Source organism: Ips typographus, linkage group LG11, assembly GCF_016097725.1.
Source record: "Ips typographus isolate SLU linkage group LG11, UJ_Ityp_2.0, whole genome shotgun sequence".
In the NCBI taxonomy this organism is placed as follows: Eukaryota; Metazoa; Arthropoda; class Insecta; order Coleoptera; family Curculionidae; genus Ips; species Ips typographus.
Genome location: NC_138432.1, coordinates 8,366,353 through 8,384,759, shown reverse-complemented (window position 1 = coordinate 8,384,759; position 18,407 = coordinate 8,366,353). Strand labels below are relative to the sequence as shown.

Genomic DNA, 18,407 nt, shown 5'->3' with positions numbered 1-18,407 from the left:
TTCTCGGGAAAACCCTTTTTCGGTTTTTAACGCTCACATTATTTACTGTTCGGATTAAAAACGTGTCCGTGGTAGTTTAGGACAAATTAGATGTGACTTAAGATAAACGACTCGGGGCTCTGGGAAAATAATACTTTTGCAGTTTACATGAAAACAGAGACAAAAGAGGGGCGGTGGGGAATAAGCCGGAAAATTTATGAACGAACCCCGAAAAGTTTCGTGCTTTAAATGCTATTTTTCCGGAAGTTTTTGATTACGATTCGGTTGTCTTCTCGTAAACGTAATTGAAACCCGCGAAGATTCAATCGAGCGATTTTATTTAACTGGAAGTTAGCTTGTGATTGACAAATTGAGGCTTAAGTTTAACTCACTTGGGATTGTGTTGTTTGAAAACTAGTAGCTGACCTTAATCGTGTCTTCTTTCTTTTTTAACCTTATTTATAAGATTTGCAACATTGTTTGAACCACTTGACAGCAAGTTAAGACATAACTCATGTGGTTATATTTTAAAAATAGATATGACATCTGTACATTTTCTTATGATACCAAATCAAATAACTATATTTTTTACTGTGGTTGAACAATTTATCTTTTAAAACATCTTTGAAGTACAATTTTCCAAATAATGATGCGGTTACCGGAAAATTTACGTCGTCTATATTGAATTAAGGGACTTCGCCAAGGCCCATAAAGTTACCGGCCGACGTCGCTATACATAAAATAAATTGCCGTCGAGCATGTTCAAACGTGTAATTTAAAATTAGCATAAAAATCTTATCGCAACCCATAAATTTTTCCCAGCTCAGTATTTAGTAAAACCACTATATAATATAAGTTAAAAACGACGCGCAATCAAAAATTAATTTCTGCCCTTTTAAATCTACTTTTTTACAGCTTTTGGTAACATCTGGAACATGAATTTATGACTTAATAAAACCAGACAGTGTTTTGGTTTATTGTGCATTTTTTTGCCTTGTGAAACCTTATTCATTATTACCAAATTGTTCTGCCTTTTTTAGTAAAACTATTTTAATTAAACACTTGAAAACGGCTAATGAAAAACAAAACTTAACCGACATAAACAGAAAAGTGTATCCTGATGCTTTAGGCTTTATGCCAGACATAGCCACTTGAAACGCTGGATTATAGCCTGGATAGGTTCGTTCAAAATCGTCGAAACTTAATTAAAGCCCAGTCCCCGACAATTTTCGATGATTATTGCCCATTCTCAAGTCCAAGATATATTTAGGACCCATACGATTAGGTCGATTTGCTTGTTGAACCTCAATTTGTAACACTCGAACTGCAGACTTAACGAACGTGTTTTATTTTCATCCTGATTCGGTCGAGAGCTACTGAAATATCGAAAACATGCAGTTACGGTGTAAACGCTGATTTCACACATTGTATGGGCTGGTCAAAGGGTCCTTGAAGGGCTTCGTATAGTCTGGAATTTTGCCAATGATATTTTGTTACGATTTTAGAACTCTAAATTACCGGTAAAAGGAATATTTTTCTTTAGCAGGAAAATGTTACTTGGAAATTTGTTGCATTAAACCAGTTTTTGCTAAATAACACGAAAACGGTGAAAGTTACGAAAAATGCAAAAAAAAAAACAACTAAAATGTCCGTAAAAAACTATTAAACTCATCCCAGGGTGTGTATTCTTGAAATGAGGGAAGGGAGTTATCAAGAGAAAGCTCTATAGGATGTGACAGGAACTCACCATTGTCAGTTTCTTCTGGCACACTTCTCTTGAAAATTTTGTTCCCTGCTTTCACAGAAGAATCAGATTTATGACTTTTCAAATTAATGACAGCCATGAGAGGAAAATGATATCATTCAAGCATATTTCAATTAGACCCGCAATTAGATTTTGGTAAAATTGAAAAAAATTTCCCGTGACACTGAATTTTACTTTTCCAATTTTAGTTTACGTTAAATAATCGCTGTTTCTCAGTACTGAACATGTTTGGTGTCTAGTTAAATATTTTTTCTACGAATGTTTGCAAATAAGCTACTTTGCATACGTAAAAGTGCTGCACACTGCGCACACTATGCGGGAAAAATTTTTTCTCGCACACTTTTTAAAATGCTGATTATACCTTGCAACAGTGGTTTTATATAGACTATTATACATAAAATCTGCTTAGAATTTTGCGTAGAATTCAAAAATGTAATAATATTCAGGGGTTTCATATAAAAAACACGACTTTTTTCACATTATTCTTCCGTACAGTTTAGGTAAATAAACCACCTTGTCTCTGTCTTTGAAAATGAGGCTTGTTTCCTTAGAAACCAAAGCTCATTGTCAAACAACGCATTTATATGCAATTTAAAGTCTACAATAGTGTTTATTCTTACTTATTTAAGTTAAAAAAACGATTTTAATAATGGATATCACTGAAGATGAACTTCCGGAAGATGTTCTAAAAGCCGCCAACATGGCTAGTTTGCAATTGCTGCCTCTCAAATCGCGAGAAAAATACGAGAAACAGTACGAGTTGTTTACCCAATGGTGCGAACAAAAGGGGATAAAAACCTTAAAGGAAGAAGTACTTTTAGCGTATTTTGTTACTTTAAGCAAAGAATTCAAACCTAACACAATGTGGTCAAAGTATTCAATGCTCAAAAATGTAATAAAAATAAAAAGAGACATCGATATCGGTGAATTTTATAAGCTCACTGCATTTCTGAAAAAGCAGAATGTTGGTTTTAAACCTAAAAAGGCGAAAATTTTTACAAAAGAAGAAATATCCGGTTTTATGAACTCCGCACCAGATGAAATTTACCTGTTAATTAAAGTTGCCACTATATTCGGACTTGCTGGTGCATGTCGAAGGGAAGAGCTAGCCAATTTAACCACTACAGATATTGAAGACAAAGGAAACCTCATAATTGTTAAAATTAGGGATTCCAAAAATCATACAGCAAGAAACTTTATAATATCAGAAGAAGTTCATAACGGAACCTACCTGCAACTGTACAGAAGATACACCGGCCTACGTCCAAAAAAGTCAAACAATCGTTTTTTCCTAGTTTACAGAAAGGGTACCTAAATGTTTTTCGCAAAGTGTTGGAGAAAACAGTTTTGGAAAAATGCCTTCTGGAATAGCTATTTTTTTGAAGTTGCCAAATCCAGAACTCTACACAGGGCACAGTTATCGTCGATCATCGGCAACGTTCCTGGCCGATTCTGGAGAAGGAATCACTGACATAAAACGCTTGGGGGGTTGGAAATCGACTACGGTAGCTGAAGAATACATTGATGAATCCACAAGTTATAAAAAAGGATTAAGTAACAAAATTCTGACCTTCAATCCTAAAGACAGTGAAGCAGTTCCAAGTACCAGTATTTTACCTTCAGTTGCTCAATCTGCGATCAATTTAAAAAACGCGACCAACTGTACATTTAACATTAATGTTGTTAATAACAATAAATAGTTATAAGTTGTTGTTTTTAATATCAATAAAAATTAAAAACAAAATGTATAGATATTTCATTCGTAGATAAAATATTGTTCCTAACACGTGTGCAAAGTAGTTTTCCCGCACTTGAAGCTTATCCGAACTCCGCTTCGCGTCGTTCTTCTAACTGCTTTCGCGTGTGGGAAAACATAACTTTGCACACTGAATAGGAAAACTACTATTTTTTAAGTTTTTTCCTAAATACTGAAGATCACCACTCCAAAGATGCGCGCGTTAATTGATGTCACGCCGGCGAGATCAGTGATGCAGTTAACTAATTTAACTAGTTAGTCCATTAATTTTATTTTCTGCACAAAATGGCGTCGTTTCGTTCACAAAGACTCTTTGTACAGTCAGTCCGTTCCGCAACTCAACACAGAAAAAAAACTACTCGGAAAATGCAATTTTTTCCGGCTCTTTGTACTGAAAGTTGTAGTGACGGCGCCCCATCAAGCTGCAACCTAATCTTATTTTATTAATTAATAACTGAGGGCAATTAATCCGTAGACGGAATTCTTCGCAGCTGGGTCCTTGTAATTTTTAATCTAGACGGTTAATTTAAAGTACACAAAGGAAAATGTGTATAATAACCACTTCTGGAATTTAGCTTTTGCTTGGAGATTAACCCCGAGTTGGGAATTCGTTTTTCTTTTTCTTAACCTCATCAGGACCGCAACGTTTACGACTATACATTTTAATGAAGCGTTTGGTGTAAAACGGCAACCTTAATGCGGGCCTTTTAAGCCCTTATTTATGTTTCTCTCGTCCTTCATTTATGTCGTTATTGAAATGTTTAATATAAAGTAAAACCTCTTTAGTATTTTTCTTGAAAATGTTATTATAATTGCACTTTTCAGTATCAATCAGTTATAGTGGTTTACACCAATTTAAACTGACTTAAAATAACTAGAAAATACGAAAAATATCCTTAAGAACATGTAAGGTTGTTGAAAAGCGGAGTTTTACGTCATTCGTGCATACCCAGCCATTGTGCGTACAAGCCTTACTTTGCACACTAATTAGGAAATTTACTATATTTAAACTAATTACAAATTTTACTAAATCATTTTATTAAAGAGTTTCAGTTAAACCTTGTCTATTTCCATTAATAACTAAATGTGTCGTTAATTCGACAAAACAAACGAAAGCAAAATTTTTGAAAACGCTAGAGCAATTACGTGATTAAATTGAATATAAGTTCTTCCTTAGTTTTTGGAGAAAAGCAAACTTTCCCGGTTTGAGACGAATTATAAAGGGTCCATCCAAATTAAATTCCCTTTCTACAAGTTGCCCACTCGTCGTTTAATAGGTTTTTGTCCTGTGTTACTTTCGAACTTCCAGGGCCGTCACGGGACTTTCCATCAGTGCACAATCCAAACAAAGTGGCCTACTTAAATAATTTGTCATATTCCTAATCAAATTTACAAACAAGCTTGATCTATGAAAACAAACAAATTAAAACAAAACTGCCGACATTTAATGTTGCCTCGGAAACAATCATTAAAAAAGCTTTAATGACACTGATAATAAATAACAATCGAAGACTAGGGGCTGAGTCAGGCTCTGTAAACGGTCCCGTTAATCCATTAGTCGCTTTAATTAATTTTTCTTACGTCGTGGAGAAACGGCAACGTCGCAACAGACTGTCGTTTTCCTCCCCCGCAGCCCTTTTGGGACATTCATTGTCATTAATTAATCAGCCGCACCTTTCTGGTGAATCTGGTAAATGTTATTTCGAGTCGGATTTTCGAAGAACCGGAAATGTCAGAATACGTCCCTGTTGGGGAGGTTTATACTAATAATAGTCATAATAACCGTTAAAAGGGCAAATAACTTTGTCGATGTAAATTAAGGGTCTTTTCGGTCGGGAAAATCACTTAATTTGGGAGTTGGTAATTAAAGCACAAAAGGGCTAGTTCTTGACTACACATAATAAAATATTGACGATTGACGTTCACTGTACAGAAAAAATTGTAATTTGACATAAGAGATGAAAAACAAGACATTTCTTCCGTCGACCGTAATGTAGAAAACTGACCAAACATATGAAAAACCCTAATGAAAATCCAGTTCAATTTCCCAGTCGGATAGTAAGTAAACATTCATTCCGGTGATGAGTTATTGCATTCGTGTAGATGCAGCTGACATTTAGTAATGAATCACGCCAATTTGTTAAAACCGCTTTTTCGCGCATTAAAACAAAAGGTGATCCATTTTTCCCTCACATATCCATTACTATTATTATTATTCACTTATTTTGGTCCTTCTAACCGACACTCATTTTTATCATCCATCCTGGCTGTAAAAATAAACACAAAAACTAAAAACATACAGTATTTTCAGATTAATTCAAATAACAAATTAAGGTCCACAAAACTTCATAACCTATACACAGCTGCAATTAATCAAATTATAGGTGTAGGTATATCAATATTGGGCCATTTTTCACAAAATCTAAATTAACCGGCTGCCACGGGGTTAGTTTTAATAAACAATATCGCGATAGAGGGCGCGCACAAAAATTAAAAACCGTGTAACCGCTTTTTTCTAGCAAATGGCCCTCAATAAATCCTTCCTATAATTAACTCTGTGTATATGTGGATATGGGTGATGCATTTTGTGCCAAATTAAAAATGTTTGCTTAATGGTGACTTTAAAAATGGATCCGTGATGATGTATTCTTAAAAATTGCTAATAAAAATTCCACGTCCCGCAATTCCAGGGAATTTTTGAATGGTATCTAATCCATAACTCAGTTATGTTTTTTCCATATTAGAAATCACTTTTGTTGGTCGTTAAACAACATACTAATCTTCTTATTAAAATTAAACAATTTAAACTTTTATAAAAACCTTTTTTAAAATTTGAAACTCAGTTACAAATAAATTTAATAGAGGTGTCAACAACATTAACGAAGCTTTTCCCAATCGGAAAATGCAATCGTTATCAGCGAGTTTCATGCAGCCGAAGGCTTAAAGGAATAGGAAATTACCTGGAAAACGTCATATATCATTTCCCAAAATAATTAATTGGTATAGACACACGTTTAACTATGGCCGAAACAAAGATAGTCCATTACGGTTGTGATAATTATTAATTGTGACGAAAAGGCCGATAGGCTTTTGCGGTAATATTATAGCAGATTATATTGTTTTGTGTCTACGTATGTCCAAATCAAAGACAAAAAAGCAACTTGACCTAGTCTGCATGGACCAAATTTTTAAATTACAATTTGGACGTGTCGAATTTAGCAAACGACCAAATCGGAACTAGGTAAGTAAAACTCGATGCGATTGCATAACGCATCAAAACCTGCACCGAAAAACCAAATTGCACGGCCGAAATCACTGATGCAAATAATCGCGGTTTCCTAAGAAGTAATTGTGATATAAATAGGTTTCCTGGTTCGATCATAACAACAGATTATACTGCCAAAGCAAGCCAGGTGCAATGAAGCCGTTCCTCATCTGCTCAGGTGTTGTACTCTTGGTGCTCGCCGTCACAGAGGCTCGTTCCTTCAAAGGTGAAGACGAGCACCAGGACTTGGTGGCGGCCGCTTCCCACCATAACGGCCATCACAGCAAGCACGAAGAAGGTGGTGGCAAAGAACACCACGCCGATCATCATCACAGCCATGGCAAAAAAGATGAAAAAGGGTACGGCGGACATCACCACCATCATCATGAACACCATAGCAAACACGGTAAACACCACGATGAGGGCCATCACGAAGCCAAAGGTGGACATCACAAACATCATCACGATGAGGGCGGACACCATCACCACCATGACGCCCATGGCCATGAGCACAAAGGAGGAAAGTTTGGTGAAGAGAAAGGCCACAAAAAAGGACAGAAAACCAAAGGTCATCACCTGAAAGAGCACAAAGACGAATTCCACAAACACCACAAATTCTACGACGACGCCCACAAAGAGGGTCACCACAGCAAACATGGCTCACATCACGCCCATCACGGCTCCAAAGAAGGACACCATAAGAAGGGCGGCTCCCACAAGAGCGGACACCACGAACACAATCACGGCAAAAAGGGACATGGATCCAAAGGCCACCACGATCATCATCACGAAGGACATAAAAGCCATCATGGCCACGAGCACCATCACAAACATCATAGTGACCATGGAAAGAAAGGCGGCCATCATGAAGGTGGAGAATGGGGTCACGCTCACAAGCATTAAATCCATTGAAGATCGCTACTATCCTGCTTTAAATTATCTTATTATTTATGTTATTGTTATGGATTTTCACACTTTTATAATATAACGTGCGTAAAAATGTAAGAGCACTTTCACTACACCTTTAAGGGCTGCAAACGCATCTGAATTGCTGCCGGAAACTGTCTAAACTCCTAAAATACCTTTACGCGGCATTTTATATTCAAAATGAGAAATCGCAGAAAAGTTGATGACTTTTACCGAGTGGGGTCGATTTTTTGCTTTAATGCGTTTCCCCAAGACCAGTTTCGTAAATTCTTCGGGCATGAAGAGCAATCTCAGTAAGCTTAAGGTTTGTACTACTAACGTAATCTAATGCAAATTACGTGATGTTTAAGAAAGCGTTGCAATGAGAACGCTATGACCAAGACTTTGCCTCTAGTCTATGCCATGTTTACTTTCAGTTGAGTACCACCACAAGTTCTAATGCAAAAAATAGTCAGCTTTTTAAAAAGGGTTGAATTTGTACTTTAATAGTACTTTTCACATAAAGGTCAGCTATAGATCCTGATATTAGGCGTTTAAGTAGAGAGCAACCACTATAGCTGGCAATTATGATACATTATCTTGTACGCTGCTATATTGAAATTGACTCATGTCAATTCTAATTCAATACCATATTCTAGATATAAATATACATAGCAAACCAGTGGTAAGGTAAAATAATCATTAGAATTCTATAGGCTAGACAAAGATGGCGAGTGTCATTTGACAGTTGGTCAGATAAGCACTTTATCAGAAAGACCACACCACATGTATTTTAGCAGACTAACACATATACACTTACACAGTTTTGTAGCCATGTTTGTCTAACCCATGGAATTCTAATGATTTTCTTTTCTTACCACTGGTTTTCATGTATAATTTTGAAATTGCATGGTATAGAATTGTACAATAGGAGCCTGTTATCAAAATACAAGGATGTGTTAAGTTTTATTTTTTGTTGAAAATTTCATAAACTTTTGGAACCCATTTGACACCAAAAACTACGCTACTGACACCTATTAGACAAAATTTCACCTGCCCTTCATATATTACCTCAACTAATTTTATAAAAAATGTGTCGATTGTCAGTTGACTAGCTTAAATAGGTTATAAAACATCTAGAAAATATCTTAGTATTTTCCTCCAAGTTATTTCTAAGTCTTATTTTAATAGTATAACTGGGTTGTAAAATTTGGTCACCCCATGTGGTATTTTTCATTGAGGAAACAAATGTTTGTAAAAGAGTAATTTTTGCTTATTATTAATTTGAGTAACAATTAAGAAGAAGTATTTCAAGCAAAAGGCTTTTGACGTCAATTGGTTTCTGTTTTACACAAATAATTATTTGTTGTTATTACAATTAATTTAAGAAAGCTACGGACTTTTGTGTGATACTTTTTATCTTATTTTCACTTTTTTTCTAAGCGTAAAAGCCCAAAGTGCCGATCCTGTGCACGGTAATAATAATCGGTTAAATAGCCAGACTGGTGATGGCTTTACCGATTATCCAATAAACAGACAACTATGTAAGCTAAATTAACGTCTTGTTTTTGGGAGACTGAATGTCCAATGTGTGACCAATCGATTTCTCAAGCACGACTAACTTGGCGTGCTTAATGTACCATCTTATTTTTATTTTTCGTTATGTTATGTCGACTGGGTTTTTACTACTTTCCTGATAACAAAAATTCAATATTCAGAGAGCATTTTGTTCTCTCTATTTTTTTGCATTTTTGGTTCAAGTAATTTATAGTAGACGAAGAGTTTTTGTACTAAATGAAACTTCAAAGTAGAGTTGACCATAGTTGCATCAACGCTAGTAGATTTACGCATCCGTAGTACCAAATCCAATCGAGTCGAATTGGCAGGCCGACGGAAAAAAAACAGTATTGCCGACTATTTTTGAAATTATTTGACGGCAAATTAACAATAGAAACCAATGTCTCATAATTTCAGAACAGTAGAAATTAACAGCCTGATCACATTGTGAAGAAAAACTATTGCACTTTGCAATCAGTTGTGCAAAGCACCACTTCTTAAGAAATAATTCAATATAAATAGGCAGGTCGCGGACAACCAAGGCACACAATCAGTGATGTCCTTCTAAGAACTAGTACTGTACTAAGAAAAAAAGTTCAGTTTGCAGTACTACAATGAGGGCCCTAACTCTTTGTTTGGGTGTTTTACTCGCTTCGGTCTACGTTTGCGCCAAGTCCGAACTAAAAGGTGACGATGGTACCGGATTGGAAGCGGCCGCCACCCAACAAGTAGCAGCAACCGCCCCTAAAGATGCCGCGGTAGCCGCCCTCGACTTGGAAACAGCTGCCTCGAAACACCACGGTCATGAAAGCCACCATGAAGATGGAGGGGGTCATCACCACCATCACGACCATCACCATCACCATGGGGGTGGTCATAAAAAGGGCCATGACGGCCACCATCATCACCACCACGCCCATCACGGTAAACACGGTAAACACCATCATGCCGGACATCATCATAAAAAGGGCGGCCACCACCATCACCACCATGACCATCACGGCCATCATCATCACCACCACGAACATGGTCATCATCATAAGGGCGGCAAACACGGCCACAAACACCACCACAAAAAGGGACACCACACCGACGGTCATCACATCAAGAAACATAAGGACGAACACCACAAACACCACAAACACTACGATGACCATCACAAAGAAGGACACCACCACAAACACGGACACCATCACGGACATCATCACCATCATGACGGACACCACAAGAAGGGAGGTCACCACCATAGCGGACATCATCACGGACATCACGGCAAGAAGGGTCATGGACATCACGGACATCATCACCACGGACACCATGGACACCATGGCCATCACGGTCACAAACACCACCACCACCACCATGATCATCATGGAAAGAAGGGTGGACATCATGAAGGACATCATTGGGGACATGAGCACAAACATTAAGTTTAATGTTTCCGTTTTTATTGTTGTTATTGTTGTTGTTGAGATTGTCAGTACCAAAAAATAAAATTTACGACTTACTAAAATAACACATTTGTTTTATTATTAATTTTAAAATTAAGTTAAAACACCGAGTATAACGACAAACTAATGTAATTTCACGCCCAGTTAACTACACGTCTGTTGTAATGTAATGGACCAAGCAAGAGTCCCCAAAGAAAAAAAAGCGATTTAATCTATTTTCGAAATTTTCGATGGCGGCAAATTAAGAGGCGTAAATCAGCATTTCAGAATATTAGAAACCAACCGATGACGACTATAATGCAAAAAACCATGGTGACTTGGTAATCTGTTGTGCAAATAAGTTACACCTTAAGAAACCAATCTGATATAAATAGTCTGGTCGGGGGAATCGAAGGCATACCACAACGATGTCTTCTTAAGAACACCTCAGCATTATACAGCTTAAACAGACCGTATAATCCAACCAATCATGAAGTCGTTCACCCTTATTTGCCTCGGTGTTGTGCTGCTAGCAGTTCTAGTGTCCGCAAATGTTAGCGAAGACAATCAAACACCCGATTTGGCAGTAGCCGAATCCAAACACGGTCACAAAAGCGAGGAAGGACACGAAGAAGGCGGCGGCAAGGAACACCACGAACATCATCACGACCATCACGGCGAAAAGGGTGAAAAAGGCCATGATGCCCACCATCATCACCACCACCACCACCATGGCAAGCACGGCAAGCACCATCACGCCGGCCACCATCACGAACACGGCGATCACCACCACCACCACCATGACCATCATGGTCACCATAAAGAACACCACGAGGACGGACACCACCACAAGGGCGGTAAACACGGTCACAAGAAAGGACACAAAAAGGGCCAAAAAACCCACGGTCATCACATCAAAAAGCACTACGACGAACATCACAAGCATCATAAATTTTACGATGACCACCATCATGACGGACACCACCACAAACACGGACATCATCACGGGCACCATCATCACCATCACGGTCATCACAAGAAGGGCGGACACGGTAAAGAAGGACATCACGAACACGATCACGGCAAGAAAGGACACGACCACAAGGGTCACCATGATCATCATCATCATCATCACGACCATCATGGCGGCCATGAAGATCACCATCATCACCATCACGGACACGGAGAGAAAGGGGGACACGACGAAGGCAAACATTGGGGACACCACTCCAAACATTGAGGGGTATGACTGGAAGACTGCTGTGAGGATTCAGGTACGTTATTTCCCTATAGGGTTATTGATATTATTTGTTGTTAAAAAATGTGACTGTTGCTAATAAAGAATAATTTTAACTGTTTATATGATTTTTAATTCAGTTTAGTTTAAAAGCTGAAATTGACCTAATTTCTACCCCTACATCAAACTTTGTTATTTTTACAAGAAGTTTTTTTGTAAAAATCCTTTGATAGCCCTTTTTTTATTAAACTCAAACAGTTATTGAATAATTTTAATTCATTTGTGAACTGCAATATCTCCAGAATAAGAAAGCCAGCAAAGTTTAAGTTAGGTTAATTTTCCAACAGATGTTTTCTAAATTGATGAGTTAGAAATGCCTTTAAAATTTTCCAGTTTAGATAATAAAACTTATCTGTTGAAGGTTTTTAAGTACATTGTCAGTAAACAGATCAAAATTTCCATGTTTTATAAATAGCAAAATATTTACTAAGTTTACGGATCCTGTAATAAGGTAACATGAAACAATTATTAACTTTCAGAGCGATAACATTGAGTTTGTTTGATACAAAATTTAGTACAAGCTCCCATGTTGAATCGTTAGCTAGTTGTTCGTTTTCAGTTTTTATTTTTACGACTTACATTTGGCTACAAACTAAACAACACGTGTCATTCTATTGCGTTAAGTATTATCATTGTCAAATCCTAGTTAGTTGCTTTTTCCATTACTTATTACAAAGTGACTCAGTGCAAGACCATGTATTCGAGATTTTCGCATTATCCAAACCCAAGATCCAGCCATTGCCACCCCTTAGAAGATCTGGTGAGGCAAATAGTAGAAGATTACTTGGAGGAACGAGACCAAGCTTCAAAATATCAAAGGTCACCATTACCACCCCGTTGGAATGGGCGACCAAATCTCGAAGAGGTCGTAATCGGAATGGTGGAGTCGTATTTGAAGGAAAAACGTCAACATAAAGTGATGATGATGACAACTCCATGTGATTGTGGCAACAGAAAAATATCTAGAGGAGTAGAGTTTGAAACCGAAACATACGGATGGAAACCTTGGTGGAGACCTCAATGTCATAACTGTGCTTGTTGTTTTAAACCAAGTAAGACTTGGGGAGAAAAAGTGGAAAATGAGAAAGTGCGGAAAAACGTCAACACTGAAACAGATGAACAAGCTAATAAGGAAGATGAGGAAGAAGAAGAGGAACCTAAATTTCCTGAAGGGGAGTAAACAAGATGTTAATTATTAAACAACATCTAAAGGAGTATACGTTTAAAATAAATATAAAATCTAACTTTGACTTAATTTAGTTTAGCAAAATAAGTTTAAAGCTAATTTCAATTTATTAATAGCTATTATTACGTCAGATGAAAAATTAAAGCAATTTCTAAAGTGTTCTAGTTTTTTTTTTTGACAATCTGACAACACAATGACCAAACGGTTCTGAAAAATTTTCACGAGCATTTAGAAAGAATGTTGCGTTCTCTTGTATTATTATTAAAAAGTTTTGAGACTTTCATCTTTGTATAATTGTAAATGTAAAATTTGTTAAGGTAATTGCACCATTGTACTACGCAAATAAATCCTAGATGTATTTTTGTTTTAATAGTGTATATCCTACAGATTATCAAAAGATTTGCAAGCTGTTTCAAAGCGAATGGTCAGAAACGTTGTGAGTATTTTTCAAATCTTTATACTTTTATAAACGCCTGAATTATTGAAAATGTATCAATATTTTTGGTTTGAGTGTAATGGCCAGTTTCAGAAACCAATTCAGTGGATTAAATAATTGAACAGTAATTCGAAATAAAATAGCGTTACTTTATTTCGGAACTGGACGCATGCATTATTAATTGTCTAATAAAATAACTAAAATATTTACATAAATATATTCAACTAACAAAATCACATCATCAACGAAAAGAAAACCAAGATTTCGATTTAATCGTTTCCCTTATCACTGGCAAGATAATCAGCAAGCAATGCTGACAATCCAATAAATAATTACTTAACATAATAATTGAATCTTTGGCAAAGAAAACAGACTTTTTATTGTTTCTTTCCGTGGCTGTAGCCGTATTCTTTTCCGCCAGCGTGTCCGCCCTTTTTGCCGTAATCGGAATGATGGGCGTGGTGGGTCTCGTGTCCTCCGTGTCCTTTGTGTCCTTTGTGATGCTCGTCGTGGTGTCCCTTCTCTGATTGTCCCTTTTTGCCGTGATGTTCGGCATGGTGTCCGCTTTTGTGGGAACCGCCCTTCTTGTGGTGGCCCTCTTTGCCGCCGTGGTGTCCGTGATGTTCGCCGTGTTTGCTGTGATGTCCGCCCTTGTGGTAGTCGTCGTAGAATTTGTGCTCTTTGTGGTACTCATCTTTGTGCGATTTGTGATGGTACCCGCTGGTTTTTTGCCCCTTTTTGTGACCCTTTTTCTCGCCGAATTTACCTTCTTTGTGTTGTTTGCCGTCGGCATGATGTTCACTGTGGTGGCCTCCTTCGTCGTGATGGTGTTTGTGATGTCCACCCTTTTCGCCATGATGGCCTTCTTCGTGATGTTTGCCATGTTTACCGTGGTGTTCTTCGTGATGGTGATGATGACCTTTGTGGCCTTTCTCACCTTTTTCGCCGTGTTCCGAGTGGTGGTCGGCGTCATGTTTGTGTCCACCACCTTCTTCGTGGTGGCTGGAATGATCGTGGCCTTGTTCTTTTTCTTTGTGTCCACTGGCGGCTGACACCAGGTCTTTACCGGAAACTACCACCACAGCAGGGGCCACGTGACTCGAAGCACCTACTGGAGTGATTGAGCTAGAGACTGACAAGGGGGTGACCGCTGGTGTTACAGCACTTGCAGCGGCTTCTGGAGCTTTCACTGGTTGCGGGGTGACTTTTGTTACAGTTTGGGTGCTGGCAGCACTTGCCGGTTTCGTTGCTTCCGCATTGTTATCGATGATTACCCTGGCAGTACCGAGTACTGCCAGCAAGCAAACGCCCACAGTGACAGCTGCAGCACTTTTCATGGTACTGATTTTCGTGGGTGGCACTCACGACGACCACTTTAACTTAAATGTCATTATTCAGAGACGCAAATTTGCTATTTATACCAGGCGGTTTTGTTACAGTTTAGTTTCGGCATCGTTGGGTCTGTGTAATTTTTCCTTTTTTTAACTTCTTGGATTTGTTGTTGAAAATGCAATATTGGACTCGGTTTTTTTTTTTTCAATTTTTGCGGTTTAATCGATTTTGATTTCATCCTTACATAAGTCGCGGGAGGCTTTCACTAGTTTTAAACTATTTTAGTAGGTTGAGTGAACCCACAAGTTATACTTTAATTAGGCCAGTTCGAGAACCAAATGGAACCGATTCGGTACGGATCAGACGTTATAAAAATGTTTAATTTACATCCAACTTATTATATCTTAACACTCGGTAGAAAGATTCTTTAAGGCCTTCATGGTTATTTAAAAAGTTCCAAACTAGGTATGTCGGTACAAGGTTAACCTATTGACGAAACTGTATTGTTTTGCCAATTTGTTTGTTGATTCGGGCCATTTCCAAACTATTTAGGTTAATAGAGTATGGAATTTTATGTTTAATATATTTCAAAACTGTTATCACGCTAAACTGAGTTTGCGGAAACTGTATCCAATAAGATTATTATAAAAAAAAACAAATAATACAAACTTCTATTAAACAAATATACCCAAATTGTATTCCCATCATTTTCATGCAATAACTGTTGTTGTTTAGAGTAATATTCTTGCAATTTTGCAGAACTTTCTCTCGTAATTCTGGTAAACTTCTCTACGTTTGGCATCCCAAGAAAGAAAAAACCAAACTAACATAAGATCAGAAATGCAAGGTGGCACTTTCAATTGTTACAAATAATAAGCCTGAAATTCTAAAAACTAAATATAATATAAATTTTCTGGGACTAAAATTTCAAAACTGTGTCTAGGATTTATACGGTAAAAGAAAATCGATAACTTTTTCCCATTTCTACATTCGATGACAAGACACCCAAAAGTAGGGAATTTGTCATCATTTTTTTGGTCGATCAGCATTTTGGTCATATATGTCTATACGTATACAAAGAGGGACGAAAGGTTTAAAGAATCGCTTCCAACTCGAGGCGTTTTGTGGTGTTTTGAATACAAAACTAGCGCAAATCCTCGCTTTTCATGGCCGGCCCTAAATCCTTCATCTGTTTACTTTTGCCGCTCTGTTAAAGGCCAAAGTACCGGAATAATTCCCTCCTTATTAACTTTTTTTGGTGGGAAAAAAGCAGTTGATAAGGTCTTTTTAATTATAACCTGAAAAACTAGTTAGAGAGGGTGTTTTTTAAATTAATTAAAAGCCTCTAGTTGGGGTACGAAAATTTCATAACATATTCATTTATGTTGACACTTGTTTACGTATGCAAATTACTTTGGTCAGGCTTAGTTCGCTCAATTTTTGTTCGCTAAATTTTAAACGGCCTTTCTGTCACATAGCCACGTTGTTTTTGGTCCTGTTTTCATAATAAATCTGACGCTGATACAAAAAAGTTGTAGAGAAATGCTTTTGGAGCTTTAACACAAAAACCCTGATGCAAAATCGATTTGCAAAACTAGCAAACGGTGACATTAAACAGCAATTAAAAACCACTTTTAACAAAGAAATAACCGTTATGCACCACTCAAAACAACCCAGACGTCAACTCTCCCCCTCAAACTAGCACAGTTGCAACAGTCTTTTCCTCCCTTCCCTTTTTATTCCATTGTGGTAATTGGATTGCCACTATTTAACTTTCTTCCCCTTTTGGTTCATAAATAAAATAAATGGCCAATAAACCTCCAGTTTCTAATTACACATCTGTTTCTAACCGAAGCAATTCCAAGACCCCTTTTCATAGCAGAAACGATTTCTTTAGAAAAACTTAAAAGTATTAAAAAATCAAATCTATAATTTTAAGAGAAACACATTTGAGTATCCAAACTGCAGGATTCCAATCTGGGGAAATCGCCACATTCCAGACAAAGTTTCCATAATCGCTGCAGAGTTTTCCCCCACCTCTGCGGAAACCCATCATTTTATTGGACAATAAATTTGCAGCGTTAATAAAGATAAAGCATCTTGGCAAGTGTTGAAGTATTTCGCTCATAATTCATGCCCGTATAACTTTATGCCCTCCATCCTTTCTGGGAGTTTAATTGTTACGGCTACGGCCCTGGAAATTATTATTATCCAGTTTTTCATTCTGGAAATCAGTAGGTGAAAAATTATCAATATGGCAACCTGAACATGACTTTCCTAGAATGACAGCAATTAAGTGCGACCTACAAGTCATCCACCGGCATCAATTCACTTTCACTATTACTTCAAAGTTAATAACAGCATTAAAACGACTTACTATAGTAGCGAGTCGTTGCTATTGTACGTATTCTGTTAACTTTTTTAATAGAATAATTTAAAAATATCGATACAAGATCCAGGGAGAAGAAAAGATTTCCCCGAGCTAATCCGCTATTTTTCGGAAAAGCTCCCGTTTTCCATATAATGAACCGTGATGTCGCTTTTGGGCCCCGCTGACAGCTTTCTAATGGAAAACCTGGCTGCAGGTTAGTTAAATCGCATTTAAAGCCGGCTGCCATATCAAAAATTCGAAATCTCTGACGCTTGTAATGTTATTCAATTTTTTCAACCCTCTTCACCCCTTGACTGCGGAAAGAACGGGGTGGGTGAGAAAGAATTTAATTAAAAGCCAGTTAAAACTGTACCGTTGATGATTAATCTGGCGTTGATATTGAATTATAACGAGGGACTGAAAAAACGATAGGTACTAAATATGGATGGAGAGGAGGCTTATATACAAGAAATTTTAGGCGTGTTTAGTTTCCAATTTCGACAAACACAGTGTATACAGACATATCGCACATACGTCAAGGGAAATGTAAACAACCGCAGGATTTGGGGTTGGGAGGGCAAAGGGAGGAATAATCGGTTTTGGATGCCAGAGCAAACGATGTCGACTAGATAGGAAGACAAGGGCGACATTTTCACTCGTTTTAAGGGTCAAATAAAGGAAGTAGGGGTAGTTACGATCGATTCACCCTGTCATTCTGCAATGTGTCTAAATCGTGTCGATTTAGGATCGTAATTTGTCGGATCTTTAATTTTAGACACCCTCTTAATTAATTTAGACATTACTAATTAATTTAAAGTATTTTTTGTAATCATGTCAACCTAGTTTAAGTGATGTCTAGAAAATTGATTTGAATAAATGTAGCTCTTCAATTTTATCAATATTAAAGTAAAACAATTTTTTGACACGAAGGTGAACTATCACTGATGCAAACATAGTCAAACCTTATAAACAGCAAAAACTGGGCAGTGTTTTAGAAAATTCAATTATCCTAGTTTATGTTAAAATAAAAGAAAATAGGGTATAAGATGTACAAATTACGCTCCACATTTGGTAGACCAAACCGAAAAATAAAGAAAAGGTTTGGGGAGATAGAGCACAATTGTACG

At 37.3% G+C, this 18,407-nt stretch overlaps 5 protein-coding genes across 5 annotated transcripts in view; 3 read left to right on the top strand and 2 right to left on the bottom strand.

Annotated features, from left to right (window-relative positions):
- beat-IIIc (beaten path IIIc) overlaps positions 1-18,407 on the bottom strand; it is a 92,062-nt gene that overhangs the window by 63,024 nt on the left and 10,631 nt on the right. The gene's annotated exons all lie outside the window — the stretch shown is intronic.
- Positions 6,895-7,770, top strand: LOC145735302 (uncharacterized). The gene has a single exon (XM_081989148.1). It carries the CDS (start codon positions 6,919-6,921, stop codon positions 7,666-7,668), a length of 750 nt encoding a protein of 249 aa, XP_081845274.1. The 5' UTR covers positions 6,895-6,918; the 3' UTR covers positions 7,669-7,770.
- Positions 9,779-10,744, top strand: LOC145735425 (uncharacterized). Its single transcript, XM_081989326.1, has one exon. The coding sequence runs from the start codon at positions 9,843-9,845 to the stop codon at positions 10,656-10,658; it is 816 nt and encodes a 271-aa protein (XP_081845452.1). The 5' UTR covers positions 9,779-9,842; the 3' UTR covers positions 10,659-10,744.
- LOC145735426 (uncharacterized) lies at positions 11,064-12,016 on the top strand. The gene has a single exon (XM_081989327.1). It carries the CDS (start codon positions 11,149-11,151, stop codon positions 11,896-11,898), a length of 750 nt encoding a protein of 249 aa, XP_081845453.1. The 5' UTR covers positions 11,064-11,148; the 3' UTR covers positions 11,899-12,016.
- On the bottom strand, positions 13,781-14,969 carry LOC145735422 (uncharacterized). The gene has a single exon (XM_081989323.1). It carries the CDS (start codon positions 14,912-14,914, stop codon positions 13,955-13,957), a length of 960 nt encoding a protein of 319 aa, XP_081845449.1. The 5' UTR covers positions 14,915-14,969; the 3' UTR covers positions 13,781-13,954.